The 15,564-nt window shown below is 40.1% G+C and overlaps 1 protein-coding gene and 1 long non-coding RNA gene across 2 annotated transcripts in view; one reads left to right on the top strand and one right to left on the bottom strand.

The window, feature by feature from the left end:
- Positions 1-493: 493 nt before the first annotated feature.
- Positions 494-4,565, top strand: LOC114140258 (uncharacterized). Its single transcript, XM_028010008.1, has 2 exons — positions 494-2,564; positions 3,447-4,565. Exons 1-2 carry the CDS (start codon positions 672-674, stop codon positions 4,224-4,226), a joined length of 2,673 nt encoding a protein of 890 aa, XP_027865809.1. The 5' UTR covers positions 494-671; the 3' UTR covers positions 4,227-4,565.
- A 221-nt stretch (positions 4,566-4,786) lies between these two features.
- Positions 4,787-15,564, bottom strand: part of LOC114140245 (uncharacterized) — a 28,464-nt gene continuing 17,686 nt past the window's right edge. Inside the window, exons 2-5 of the long non-coding RNA XR_003594525.1 lie at positions 9,847-10,173; positions 9,710-9,744; positions 9,382-9,532; positions 4,787-5,576 (exon numbers count right to left, since the gene is read on the bottom strand). This is a non-coding gene — a long non-coding RNA (uncharacterized LOC114140245). The remainder of the gene's footprint in view (positions 5,577-9,381; positions 9,533-9,709; positions 9,745-9,846; positions 10,174-15,564) is intronic.

Here is a 15,564-nt window from a genome sequence, read left to right as displayed (position 1 = left end):
CGAAGTGATGTTTATGCTGAACATGAGCTGTCTATCGAGACTGGCATTTCTACAGAAGCAGCTTTCCCAAAGCGAGAGACTAGGACACTGTCTCAGCTGTCTGCAACAGAGGAAGTCCAAGGAGCCTCTGATTACCAAGCTGAACCTCATTCTCCATCTCAGCCCCAGCGGCATATAGCACAAGGAGCTCCAGCACAAAGAGTGGAACCAACCCGTGGAGGTGATCCGAGAATACCTGACTTTAATGAGGGTGAGGATCCTGAAAGTTTTTTCATACGTTTTGAACGCATTGCTAAAACATGGGGATGGCAACCAGCTGAATGGGCTGCTAGAGTGGTCACATTATTGACTGGAAAAGCCCTTGAGGCATATGCTGGAATGGATGAGGACCAATCTGACTCTTATGACGCTATTAAAGCTGCTGTGTTGTCTAAGTTTAATGTAACAGAAGAGACCTACAGATTCCGGTTTCGAAGCATCAGTGTAGTAAAGAAGAGATTGGGGAAACAATCATTTTGGAGCAGTATCTTCGTGTGCTTCAACCAGACGTCCGCACATGGGTGAAGGAGAACAATCCAAAGACTGGAGAAGAAGCGGCAGACCTGGCTGAACGTTACCTGGCTGCTCACAGAGAACCTTTTAAGTCAAGAGAGACTGAGAGACCAAGGTCTATGGAGGTAAAACCTCCAGGTGCAACTAAGGCTGACAACTTGGACAAGAGGGGTGGTAAGAAGTATACACAGTCTGGACTAAAGTATGGTCTCATTTGTTACTATTGTCAGCAGCCTGGTCACAAAGCTTCTTTATGTCCATTAAGAAAAAGTAAGTCAGTAGAGTTATGTGTGGTACCTTCCAAAGAACATAATTATGAACTTTCTGATGACATGATTCCACATAAATATGTAGTTGATGTGGTGATAAATGGCAAAGCTGTAAAAGCTCTTGCAGACACAGGTAGCTCACAAACTCTGGTGAAATCATCCTTGTTGAGTAATGTACTGCCTAACTTTAACAAACCGGTAAACATTACTTGTGTTCATGGATGTCAGAAAGAGTATCCAACTGCTGATGTCACTATTAATGTTGAAGGACAAGCTTTTATGTTGACTGTTGGAGTTTTGAATCAGTTAGCATATGATGTTATCCTAGGAGAAGATTTACCAATCCTAGACAGTTTGGTTCAAGAAAACTCGGTGGCTTCTTCCTGTGCTGTCACCACACGTTCCATGAAAAAGGGTTTAGAACCTCTGCCAGATGTAGATGATGATCTGTATGAAGTAGGAAACAAAATCAGGAAATCAAAACGACAGCGTAGACAGGAGAAAAATAGGAACAAAAGCAGGTCAAAACACCCTGAACCTGCATTGCCATTAACTCCATGTATTGATTTCCAGTGGAAAATTCCTAATAACTTTAAAGAGAGACAAGAAAATGATCCATCTTTGAAACCTCTCTTTAATAAAGCATATAAAGATGGTGGAAAAGAGAGTGCTGCTGAGTTTAAAAGTTTAGCAGGAGAGCCTTTCATTATAAGGGATAAACTTTTGTATCTAGCAGACATTGATGAACCCAGACTTGTTGTGCCAAAAGAATACCGTTCAGTAATTCTGCATTTGGGTCACACTATACCGTGGTCAGGGCACTTAGGACAGGCAAAAACTTATAATCGTGTTGCCCAACGTTTTTATTGGCCAGGATTATATAAAGATGTAGTTGAATACTGCAAAACATGTCATGACTGTCAGCTGGTGGCCCCTACTAAAGTTTCAGACCGTGCCCAGTTGCAGACATTACCTATAATGAGTGTTCCTTACGAGAGAATCGCCATGGATATCATAGGTCCTTTACCTAAGAGCAGTAATGGCTATAAATATGCATTAGTCATCTGTGATTATGCAACCAGATATCCAGATGTTTATCCATTACGTTCTCTGCAGGTTAAACACATTGTTCGGTGTTTAGTAGACCTTTTCTCCAGAGTTGGTATCCCAAAGGAGATTCTGACAGATCAGGGTACCAATTTCATGTCACAGGTGATGAAAACTCTTTATGATCAACTGGGTGTAAAAGGTATTCGGACTACTCCATACCATCCAGAAACTGATGGTTTGGTAGAACGATTTAATGGTACATTAAAGCAAATGTTGAGAAAGTTTATTGATGATGCTGGCAAAAACTGGGATAAATGGTTGCCTTTCCTTTTGTTTGCTTACAGAGAAGTACCACAAGCCTCAACTGGTTTTTCTCCTTTTGAGTTGCTTTATGGAAGACAGGTTAGAGGCCCTTTGGACATGCTGAAGGAGAACTGGGTGGCTGGAGTGGCATCAGGGTCCAGTGAAGCGGCTTCACCAACAAACATCATCTCCTACATACTTCAGATGAGAGACAACCTGGAAAAGTACAGAGAACAAGTTAAAGATCATATGGAGAAGGCTCAACATAAGCAAAAGGTATGGTACGACAGACGTGCCCGTGAAAGAGAGCTGAAGACTGGCCAGAAAGTCTTAGTACTCTTGCCCAGTGGGCCAAGTAAGTTGCTTGCTAAATGGCAAGGACCCTACACTGTGGTTAGAAGAGCAGGACCAGTGACTTATGAAATTATCTGTCCAGAAAAACAAAAGTCAAAGCAACTGCTTCATGTAAATCTATTAAAGGAGTATCATGAAAGAAATGTTCCAGAAATGGATGTGAAGCAGATCCTGATGGTACAAGATGTTCAGCCAGAAGACAGTGCTGTGTTGAAAGATGGGGAAGCTGAAATGAGTCCATGCAGAGAATTGACCAAATCTGAAAAGGCTCCTAAGCATCTGACTCCTGATCAGTGGCAACAGCTGGGTGAGATTAAACAGTCTTTTCCATCCCTGTTTGCAGATGTACCTGGGCGAACTGAAATTATAACACACAAAATAACTTTGAAAGATACAACACCTGTTCGTCTTAAGCCTTACCGGATTCCAGAAAGAATGATGGATCCACTGAAAAAAGAGGTCCAGATGATGCTGGAAATGGGAGTTATAGAGCCATCAAGAAGTGAGTGGTCAAATCCCATTGTGTTGGTTCCTAAAAAAGACTCAAATCAACTACGTTTTTGTTCTGACTTAAGAAAGTTAAACAGCATTTCCTGTTTTGATTCTTATCCCATGCCACGCATTGACGAGCTACTGGAAAGACTGGGGAAAGCCAAATACATCACAACATTAGATTTATGTAAGGGTTACTGGCAAGTGCCTTTAGATCCATCCTGTAAGGAATACACAGCCTTTCAGATTCCAGGAATGGGTTTATTTCATTACATGGTTCTACCATTTGGTCTTCATGGAGCACCAGCTACCTTTCAAAGGTTGATGGACATTATTCTTAGTGACTGTTCAAAGTTTGCTGCTGCCTACCTGGATGATGTTGTGATCTACAGTGAAACTTGGGAGAATCACCTACAACATCTAAAGGTGGTAATGGCAAGGATCCAGAATGCTGGTCTCACTCTGAATGTGAACAAGTGTGCATGGGCACAAGAAGAAGTAACATATCTGGGCTACCTTGTTGGCCATGGACAGATAAAGCCACAACTTGAAAAAGTAAGAGCCATTCAAACGATTCCCAGACCTCAAACAAAGAAGCAAGTGAGATCATTTTTGGGCTTAGTTGGGTGGTATAGAAGATTTATACCCCATTTCTCAACTTTGGCAGCCCCTCTGACTGAGTTGACAAAAAGGTCTACTTCTAAAATTATGTGGAAGGAGGACTGTGAACATGCATTTCAATCTTTAAAGAAACTGATTTGTCAAGCTCCTGTTTTACAGAGTCCTAACTTTTCCGAGCCGTTTATTGTTCAAGTGGACGCTTCAAATGTTGGTCTTGGAGCAGTGCTAGCTCAGGGAGAAGCTGGTGAAGAGAAACCTGTCCTTTTCTTAAGTAAAAAACTTTTTGACCGGGAGAAAAAGTACTCCACAGTAGAAAAGGAAGGACTTGCAATAAAGTGGGCTTTGGACTCTTTAAAATATTATCTCCTAGGAAGGGAGTTTACTCTGCAAACTGATCACAGACCTCTGAAGTGGATGCATTCCAAGCAGCATCAGAATGCCCGTATATTACGTTGGTGCCTCGCCCTTCAGCCATACCAGTTCACCATACAGCATTGTCCAGGTAAGAAAAATCTTATTGCTGACTACCTTTCTCGTTTACCTGAGTTTTGTAAACCAGAGGGGGAAGAAGTGAGTAAATGTTAAGAAGCAATAATATTTTCTGTAACATTTAAATTCTAGAATGTGTATGTGATCCTTTTGTTTGTGAAATGTTTGTTACCTTTTGGGTGTGTCCTTGTAGCGGCCATCTTGGAACCTACCAAAGAGGAGGCCCGCCTCAAACCCAGCTCTTTTATAGAAAGGTCCATGTTTGCCGGACTTTGATTGGCTGGGCAGTTAATTGAGAAGGTGGGGACAACAGTATATAAGAGGACTGTTGGCTGAGCCAAAAGAGGGAGAAAGCTTGAGAAGATGTCATTTTTGTCTTGTCTGTGAGCCATGCTGTGCTGAAGGAGGCCTAATAAACCACCTTTGTTTATGCTACAGCCAACTTTGAGGAGTTTTTTCTTCCACACCACACCTCTCAGTGTAACAGTGTTACAACCAGGTGGTGGAATTACACTCAAATCTTGCAATGCTTTTCAGCGTTTACAATAAAAACTCTTTCCGTTTAATGCAGTGTGAATTGTATGCTTGTTTGATCCAATGAGATATCCTGAAAATGCAGAAAAAAAAGAACAAAGTACTGAAGGAGCATCATGGACTGTGTTTTATTTTTGTTCCAGTTTGTAAATAAAACTTTTGGAATTAAACTCTACTAAATACTCCAAAAGGGCAACTTTTTATACAGCAACATCAGTTTTAAAATCATGAAAGTTTAAATCAAACTGACAGTGAAACTACAGAAAGCTGATGACATTTTTCATACATTGTCGCCATGGCTGCTGTTTGTCATGCAACAGATGAATTTTATTTTAAACATGGCACAAACACAAAACTGACATGTGCCCATCCTTTAACAGAATGTGGTTAACAAAGCTATCTGTTCATGTGCCCAGACCACGAGCACACATCGTCTGTTTTTGATTGGTCAGTCTTGTTAATAAATGAGTAAATGAAAAGGGCCAAGTCAAGACTGGCGCCAGCCTGAGGGTAGACATGGTGCTTTCTGAAGCCTGGCAACAGTCTCCTAGCACAAGTCAGAGAAAAGACACAGCAGAGGAAAGGATACATTCACCATTTTATATACAGTCAACTTATTGTTGTAGCAGGTATTCTGTTTGCACTATTGATAACCTCTATGTAACCATTTCATTACTGTAAAATAACAAGTTTAACCTTACACTGCTCATTCAAAGTTCTTGACAATGAAACAGGAACAGAACAAGAAAAGAGAACTATTTGTGGCTGGCTCTGTTGGGATAGATGGTTGAGTTGATGATTAGTTGAGAAGACATCACCGGTAGGAAGATCAGACATAGGTGACTAGTGTTGAGTGGACACCAGTGTTAGCTGGCAGACTTCAGTTCTGGGAACAGTACTTCCAGAAACACACTGTAAACAGAAGACAAGATAGGTTAAACTGTAACCAACATTTCTGCCTGTAACCATTACAATGCTCAAGTCTGGGTATGTCGTGATCTGTGTTTTTCTGTGTTTATTTCTGAGTTTTCAGTGTCCTTGAGTCTCTTCGTTGTCCTATCTCCCCTCGATTACTCTCAGGTGTGTCTCGTTCCCTAATTACCTCCTGTATATTTAGTGTCACCTGTGTGTGTGTGTCTGTCGGGTCCTCGTCTCATTTGGCTTGTTCGTATGTGTCGTCTCCATCAGCTGTCCATTCGTTTCCTCCAGTTGCTACCGGCTTTGAGCCCTGGATTCTGCTCAGCCGTGCCGCCTGGTTGTTGGACTATTGTTGGACTTGTTTCATCATTAAACCTTCATTTCTCATTTATACCTGGGTCTACCGCGTCTGCCTCACCACCTCATCCACCACCTCATAACAGAGTAACTTAAATCTAATTTTCACTGCACTCATTTATCGATTAACATATTTGCATGTACATGTTTGTTATTTAATTAAGTACTGTAATTATTTGAGTTCCTCGATTGTTAAAATTCCTCGAGGAAAATGTATCTGCCTTCGAGCTTCGTTAAATTCTGTTTTATTATTTAGCACCGTATTCCGGTCAGGTTATTATTTGCATTGCGCAGCGCTCTCACTTCCTCCTATAAGTTGTTGAGGAAAGCCAAGTGTTAGCAACATGTTTTTGGGGACCAATAAGCATCCATAAAATGACTGGCGCGATGCCTGGAGTACGGCAGGCTTTCTCCTCCCGGAGCTGCTGCCTGGTGGCGAGAAAGAGTGCAGCAGGAGCTCATATATGAAAAATTAGACTGATGTTGATATCCAATAGTAACACAGCTCTTATGTTAGATTTACCAATATTTTATTTGATCTTTTTTTTATCCAATTACTTGATTAATCAAATAATCTAATGGTTACAGGCAAAAATGTTGGTTACAGTCTAACCCAGGGGTGTCCAAACTTTTTGCAAAGAGGGCCAGATTTGATCAAGTGAAGATGCTCGGGGGCCAATAGTTTGTTCGGACATTTTTTGATTTTTTTTTTTACCCCTCCAGGGGGTCTTTTGTGGGCTCTAGTGTCCCTTACGTGACAGCAGGCTGACAGGAAACAGGGAAGGAGAGGGGGGAAGACATGCGGCAAATGTCATCGGGTCCGGGAATCGAACCTGCGACGGCCACGTCGAGGACTCAAGGCCTCCAAATACGGGTCGCCCTACGCCACCACGGCAAGCCCTGGACATTTTTTAACTACAAAAGTTTCATGCAAATACACAATTTTCATTGTCACAATTATCTTTATTTTTCAAATGACAAAAAAACAAATATAAGCCACTCAGGCAGATGAGAACAACTCTAAAAACCCAAATTCTGCCTTTCTTTCATATCTGGAGAGTCAGATAACATTGAACAAACTGTATGAAATACCTTAAATTTACATGAGTTTAAAAATATCTTTGCCTCAAGAACATTTTAAACAGGAGTTATAAGTAATGCAAAGTTGTCTGTTATTATTAAATCTTAAAACAAGTGAATTTTGCTCGTCATTTACTATATCTACAGGTTCATAACCAAATCTTACTCAAGAGTTTAATAAAAATAAGTGCCATAAATCCAGGTGCATAAATGTTCTTTTGGCTCTTCACTGCTGATAGTGACAGACGTTACCGTTCAAAACACTCAGTTTCATGTCCTCAACTCTCAGTGCCACACTGTTACGTGCCAGGCAAACATTTTTCTCAAATTCTTGCTTCTTCTCAGGGCAAAATGTTCTCCACCATTTTCATAACACAGTCTTTGATAAATGTACCTTCAGTAAAAGGTTTGCCATGTTTAGCTATTAACATTAACATCGTAGCTTGCTTTGGTGGTATTTTCTTTTGACTCACAGGCCCGCGTGAAGAATCGCTGTTGTGATGCCAGTCCAGCTTGGAGCTGCTTCAGTTTTTCAGCACGGTCACTTCCTGTTAGCTTGTTGTATGTGTTAGCATGTTTACTCTGGTAGTGTCTCTTTACGTTGAAATCCTTAAACAAGGCAACAATCTCACAAATTAGACAAGCACAATTGCCTTGATTTTCAGTGAAGAAGTATTGTAATTCCCATCTCTCTTGAAAGCGGCGGCCCTCACTGTCAACTTTCCTCGTTTTCTTTGCAGTGGCCATGGTAGAAATGAGCGGAGAGCGGTTCACTGCACGGAGGCAGAGACTGATAGTATTAAAGTGGTGCTGCCACCATTTGGTGAAAGGAGGAATTACAGTTTCAAGTTTTATGATTAATTTATTCTGTTTGACAGTGCAGGCGGGCCATAAATAATACATTATAAGACCGAAGCTGACCGCGGGCCGTGATTGGCCCCCGGGCCGGACTTTGGACATGCCTGGTCTAACCTATCTCGTCTTCTGTTTACAGTGTGTTTTGATTAATCTAGTAATCAGTTAAGAAGATATAATCGGTAAGCATAATCAATAGAATACCCAATTACTAAAATATTCATTTACAGCAATCCTAATTTATTTATATTCAGTCACATTGAATTACTTACATCACTCTTTCATCTCATGGTTATATTTATATTATTAACATTTAACACCTTGGATAGAGTAGCTTGTCAACTAATAAACAATTTCCCCTTGGGGATCAATAAAGTATACTCTATTCTATAGCTGTTTCAATTCAGGTGAGTTTAAATCAATTTTATCTCAGCATAGAATGATATGTTGTTGTAACTCATATCATCCAAGTATCTTCAAAGAGTCAGATGGTTATGCTCTGAGCAGGAATGCTCTTCGGTAGCAGTCAGTCTCAAAAAACAAAATCTGAAGAGGCTTCCAACTAAAAACTGTTGCTGTATGACAGTAGCTCATGATAATAGCTCAATTTCAAGACAACAGGGAATATATTCCACAACATGTGCTGGGTGTCACCACCAGTTGTTAGCAAGCATTGCTTCATCCATCTCATTTGCTTTAGCTGCTCCTGTTTAAATATCTGTATGACCGTATTGTTAAAAAGTTTAGGAGAAAGACGGGGATATGACCCAATATGACCCATTGTGACCCATTATGACAGACGGAAGAGATCATTTGAACTTCCTCCTTCTATCTCTGGCTACTGGCCCTTCTCTGCAGTCGTGGAACTGTTATTTGAACTGTTGTGTTATTTGAGATCATAGTTAAGGTTTTATTTGAGATTTTGAGATGCTTAATTAGCTGCTTCTTGTTGTAAAACCAACACATTGTTGCCATGGTTATGCATCATAACAACTGTCCAAATATAAAATCATTTGAGCAAAACACTTCCAGCTACACAGAATTCAAAACCAGAGCAAATATTTCTCCAAACATGCAGTGCCTCAACCAAATACATTTTGAGCAACAGCCTACAAAAAGAACAACATTTAACCCAGTTTAACCCTCCTGTGGTCTTAAGAGACAGGGAACATTGGAGGGTCCACAGTGAACCTGAGTGTGCTTTTACAAAGGTTTTCTTTTGTGTGGTTTCAGGAACTGACAGTCTGATGGAACAACCCCCCTCATCCCTGCTGTCCAACCATGACAGCATCATGACCATCATACTAAGACCGCCAGAAGGTTAAAATAGCCCATTGCTCACCTTGCTCATATCAAGTAATGTTTTGGGTAGTATAGTTTTAACGTACTTTAAATATTGTTGGTCACCCCAACAAAAGGACAAAATGTGCCATAATGAATAATAAAAATGTCATTTCTAGTAATCAGAAACACAGATGCATAGTGAAAAGGTTTTGGCTTTCTTCACCTCTTTTGTTGGTCTTCTTGGTCTGTGGTGGCAGAGACTTCCTGAAGTTTCGGCCCGGCATACTCAGGGCAATAGAGTCTGGGCTTGACCTGGAAGCAGTGGTCTGCGAGGCTGGCAGAGAGGCAGCAGTTGTCTTTACTGGAGCAGGGAGCTTCTCACAGGAAGAAATAACAGGCAACAGGTTTTACATACTTGGAAGGAGTCATGCATATAAAAAGCACTTCTGATTTTTAAATACATCATATTATATCATGGTATACAAAGTATGATGTAGGCTGTAAATCATAATACTGGAGTAAAGTTAATTGATCTGAATACTGGATCTTACCACTTTACTTTTTCTTCTAGGATTTTTGCTGTTTGCTGAAATAAGAAAAGAGAAGAAAAAATGGCAAATGCAGATCAGGAAAAAGAATACAAACTGGTTTTAGAATCCACATAAGTGAGAAAATAAAGTAAAATTACCATGAGGGATAAGAGTGATTTGTGAACTCAGTGTGCTGTTGAAGGTCTTGTGCAGCTCTGCAAGGACTGAGATCATCTTCAGTATCTTGGCTCGATTATCTGACCTGGAAGTGTCTGTACTTTTTTGTGATCTTCCAGCCATAATACCAGCAGTGATAATTCGTTGAGTAATTTTTTCTGCATTTCTTGTCATTTTATCAAGCCCAGTTGTTTTTATGCTAAAACTAAATTTCATGCATTGACTCGTATTTAATGGGGAGGCTTTCGACAGGACAGATGATGCTATAGTGCCAGGCGGTAAAAGATCTGATGGTGTCCCAAACCCTGCTAGAAAGAAAAAGAGGATACAATATGCATGCTGAAAGTCGTGTCTGAAATGTATTAAGTACATTTAGTGAAAGGTCTAAGTAATTCTAATAAGACGTGAATTAAAACTAGTGCTGTCAATCGATTAAAAAAGGATCAGATTAGTCACACTCTAGCTCAGTGAATAATCACAATTAATCACTATGCCTGACTTTGTAAGCTTGAAATATAAATTTGTATGGAGAAAAGTTCTTGGTGAAACAAAGTTGTAGCAATATTAAAAAAGCTGAAGTGACCAAATCAGATTTTTTTTCCCTTAATGTGACCTTCATCTGATCTTTTCCTAACAGTCTGAACAACACAGATAGGATTTTTTCTAAAGCAACTCACAAACATATCGGATTTAGGATCACCTGGATATGTGGTCCTTAATCTGATATCTATCTGATCTTTTCAAATGTGACCTGTGTCTATACCGTCAGGTCGCATAAATCCCATGATTCATCTGACCCGAATGTCATTGATATTCAACAAACATCACTATGCTGTGACTTCATACGCTCAAGCAGGAAGAAAAACAACAACCATGGCGGATGATAATGAGGATTAAGTTGTTGATGTGCTGGCTGTAGTTGGATAACAACTTTAACATGAAAAGACATGCTCATGTTTCCTCCCGCAAACACTGAGCACTTCTGTCTTTTTTAATGTGGTTGGCTTAACACGTTCTCTCTGTGTGACATTATTGCGCCCTCTACCATGCATGCGGCACAAGCTCAGATCCCTTGCAATTCACACAAGAGATCATACAAACAGCATATGTTTGAAAATGTGAATGACTATGCAAAAGAATTTGGATTTCACAAAATATCTGTCCCTATATCTTTCCCTATAACTGTGTCTAAGTGAACTTTTTAAATTTGCAAGGAGACAGAGTGAGGCTTGTACCCCCTTTCCTGGGTTGATCCATTTCTTCTTTGTGAGGAAAACATGGTAAAAATCCAATTTTCCCCAATGGTCAGATGTAGCCCCAAAAATCTAATAAAAAAATTCTTCAACTTGTTCTTGACAAAACCTTTGAAAGTTCTTGTATCCAACAAAAAAAAAAAGAAACCCAATGTGAAGCAGTAGTCCTGAGGAAATCCAAATTCTGAAAACTCAATCTTAGGCTCGTGGATTATCAGCAGTTCTTCAGATGGTCTTTATGGTCTCTCCTCCTGATGTGAACACAAAGACTGTCCCCGAGGCACAACCCCGAATATTAACAAGTGCTTCTGTCTTATACTTTTTTGGGCAATGCCTTTGTGACACGTAAAATCATCCCTCTGTACTGGAAAATTCCTCTTTTTTGCCATTAAAACTGTTCCCCTATAGCCACCTACATTCTGTCCAAGAAAACTTCCCCTTTTCTCACATCACATCTGAGTCATCTTCTGTTCCTTATCTTACCAATCAATACATTTTATACACGTGTAATCAAAATATAATTTAAATGACAAAGACTTAGTTTAAATTACTTCCCAATTATTGATATCATTGTTTAATATTAATTCATTATGGATATTTGTAGCATTTTATTCCACAGTTATCAAAAATCATCTAATTGCTCACAGTTTTAACTTGTTATATAATCCATACAGGTTAGATCAACTTTTCATCATCATAACTTTTCCATGTTTGCAACTTATGATTATACATAGAAAGAAAAACATTAAAGTTTTTATACAAAGCAGATATGATTCTTCATTATAGAATACATTGGATGGTCCTAGATTATTTATTTCACACCAAAAAATCATAAAATCCTCAAGTTATACTAATGTCTTCAAATCAAATATTTATTTCCTGCACTTGTCCCCACCCTGGGCTTGCATCATCCTAAGTTCAAATCTGTACCCTCAAAATACACTCATTAAAAAGCGAAGAATCTCAATCACTGTTAAAATGATTACTTTCAACATTAATTTGCAAAGAATAAAACTTTCTGATCATTCACTGAAAAGGATAAGTAAATACTTAATTTTAAAACATAATGAGAATGTTCTCCCTTAGAGCACACACACCTCAAATTCTCTATTTCTCCCTTTTTAAAATTTTACAATCTTCTGCTCACTTTTGCTCAAAATGTACACACAACAAAACAGCTGAATTCATGCTCATTAACTGTATTGCAATATTATCTTACTGTTAATTCTTTTAATTAAGGGGGATGGGGGAGTTGGCAAATCACAGGTATTTCGACAACATCAAGGTTTCACAAACATTTTAGGTTTCACAACTATCAGTATGTTGTAGTTACAGTATGTATCACATGTAAATATGTAAATATTTTTCTGGATGTTGTTGTGGTTAAATAACCGCAATGTTTAATCAAGTTTATTTGTATGCCACATTTCAGCAACAAGGCATTTCAAAGTACTTTACATCATAACAACACAAAAATACAAAGTCATAGAACACACAGTCACAGTCAATTAAAACATTTCATTCTGATCGAGTACCATCTTTACACATTAGATTGCTGATTAATGTTTCATTTATGATGTTTCAAAAGCAACTATAAACAAGTTGATTTTTAGTCTAGATTTAAAGGCACTTAGTGTTTCGGCTGTGTTTTCTAGAAGTTTATTCCAGATTTGTGGAATACATTTGTGCATAAAAGCTCCATGTTTGGTTCTGGTTCTGAGGATGCTGAGCAGACCAGAAGCAGAAGACATGAGAGGTCTGGAAGGTTGATACAACAACAGCAGATCTTGGATGTATTGTGCTTCAGTAATTTATAAACTAACAGTATTTTAAAATCTATTCTCTGAGCTACATGGAGCCAGTACAGAGAATTTTGAACTGGGTGATGTGCTCTATCTTCCTGGTTTTAGTGAGAACGCAGCAGCGTTTTGGATGAGCTGCAGCTGGAGGATAGATTTATTAGGCAGACCTGCAAAAACGCTGTTGAATTAATCCATGTTAAAAAGCAGTGTTTCAACAATTAAATGACTTCCTAAATATAACCAACTACCTTGATGTCTTTCAGTCCGGTTTCCATGCTCATCACAGTACTGAGGCCCTTGTCAAAGTGTTCAATGACATACATATAAACAGACTGTGGAAGAACCACAGTGCAGCTTTTGACACTGTTGACCATGACATATTACTGAAATGACTGGAAAGTTGGATAAGCATGGTCCAGTACTCAATTGACACAACGCTGGCTCCCTCCGAGCTTGAGGGCCCCCCTGGAAGGACGGTAGGCCCTGAACCTGGGGGGCCTACCGGCCCAAATGAAAGACAGAATGGGACTGCAGAAATCCAGCTCTGAAGAGAGTTGGAGAAAGCAGGCCCTCTCCTGATGAGAGGTGTATGTAGGATTATATAGGTTGCCCCAGTCAGGGTTGACTCATGGTTGCTAAAAACTTTACATGATCAAATGATTTTAGTGATGTAGTGAGTGTAAAATATTGAGTAAAATGTTGTGCTACATAACTGGCCTTATAAATTACAAGTGAATAGCCCATATGGTCTCCAAGTGTATTCTGGTTAAAACTTGTCACTTGCCACTTTGGCAACAGATGGAAAACCATGTAGAGCATTTTTATGGACTAAGTTAACATGAGTGGAGCTTCATGGAGCGGCAAAGTTATGGGGGGATTTTTCTGCCATAATCCAGGAGCACACATTTTCAAATCCTGAAATCCTGAAAACAGGATTTCATGTCTTTTGTTCTCAAAACTTTTCATACTTTTTCTTACATTTTCATTTGAAAGCAGGACTTCATATATTTCTTCTCAAAACTTGTAATGATTGTACTCAAAACTTCTCCTCACGCTCATACTTAGTCTCTGCTCGATTTTGGAAATGCCTTTTGTCACAGTCACCTGGCAACCTCTCAGCCAATAGAATGAAGGTGTGGTACTGGGTGCATTTGTTTCCTTGTAGCGGGTGTGCCTATGTGGCTACTATTGATTGTATCAACCTGTGCCATTCACTGGATGTAGAGAGTTGGTCGGGTGAACAAACTCCTCAGATTTGGAGGCACTGATCCTCATCCCAGCTGCTTCACATTTGGATGTGCACCAGTCCGGCGAGAGATCACGAACTGATGAAGCCAATAAGACCTGATCATCCTCAAAAAACAGAGGTGCAATCCTAAGGCCACCAAAACGGATCCTAGAAATTCTGTCCATGAAAGTAATGAACAGTATCAATGACAAAGGGCAGCCTTGGGGGAGTCCAACCCTCACGAGAAACCAGTGGCGGGCGTGCATTTCACACCTAGGCCTTCAGTAGTGCTGCGTCTGAATCAATCCAACCCTCAATAACTATTTTATGGCTATAAAAAATCTACTGCAGGTACAGCTGCGACACACATTTAAAAAAGCATCAAAAATAACCTGATAAAATTGCAATATTATTTAGGAATATAGCAACATTTTACTCACCAAAAATCCTGATTGTACACAAAATCCATCCTCCTTTCTAGTAAAGTTCCTGCTTGCCCCCCAAAAATGACACAGTCTATCAGTCTTTTTAAGATTTCCCTATTTTTCTTCACCTTTTCGTTGTGGAGCTCCGTTTCCCTGCGCACTTGCTCGCTCAGCTGTAGGTCCACTCTGGTTTCCCCACAGGTTTTGGAAAGCACCGTTGCTTGTAAGTGTCCGGCAGTGCTTTGATGCCTCGTTGCTGCCTTCGTTAGGCAAGTCAAATTTACAAATCCAGTGTGGCTCCAAACACCATGTCGATCAGTGGCAAATAACAAGCACTCCCAGCAATACAATTTGCAGCGTTCCTCGGAGCCTGTGAGCCAGGAGTACCGCTCGTCGTTAGTAGACTGAAAGTGGCGGACAAATCCTTTTCCCGGTTGTGACAGGCTTGCTAGCTCAGGAGTTGCCCGACCTTGCTTAACAATGTCCAGCTTTTCTTGAAAAGTCCGTCTTGAAAATGACTTTGACAGTAAATCTCCAACCAAATCCATTTCTTCTCCTCCTTCACCCATTGTGGGTTGACAAACCAGCTATTAAATCAACACAACAATATCTTTGCTTGTGCAGCTCGCTACAGATTAGTGATGTGTCGGTCGCGAACGATCCGGCTCTAAGAGCCGGCTCTTTGAAGTGAACGATTGGAACCGGCTCCACAATGGGAGCCGTTTTAGGATCCTATTTGGGAGCCGGGTTTTTTTCTACAGTATATCGCTGTCTCTCCGCCTCCCTGTCGTTGTGCTTGTGCTCTGCAAGTGCCAGAGCCGATAGTTTTTCCCCACATCGTTTTTTTTTTTTTTGTCCTGCGGTGCCTCGCTGTCTCTCCCCCCCTTCTCCTTCTCCTTGCGCGTTTTGCTCTTCTGCCAGCGCCAGAGCGGAGAGTTTTTTTTCCCTCGGTCGGTCCACTGCCCTCATGTCAAGCGTGTGCTCCACACAT

This window comes from Xiphophorus couchianus, chromosome 24 (assembly GCF_001444195.1).
Source record: "Xiphophorus couchianus chromosome 24, X_couchianus-1.0, whole genome shotgun sequence".
Classification (NCBI taxonomy): domain Eukaryota; kingdom Metazoa; phylum Chordata; class Actinopteri; order Cyprinodontiformes; family Poeciliidae; genus Xiphophorus; species Xiphophorus couchianus.
This window is presented reverse-complemented; position numbering and strand designations above follow the sequence as displayed.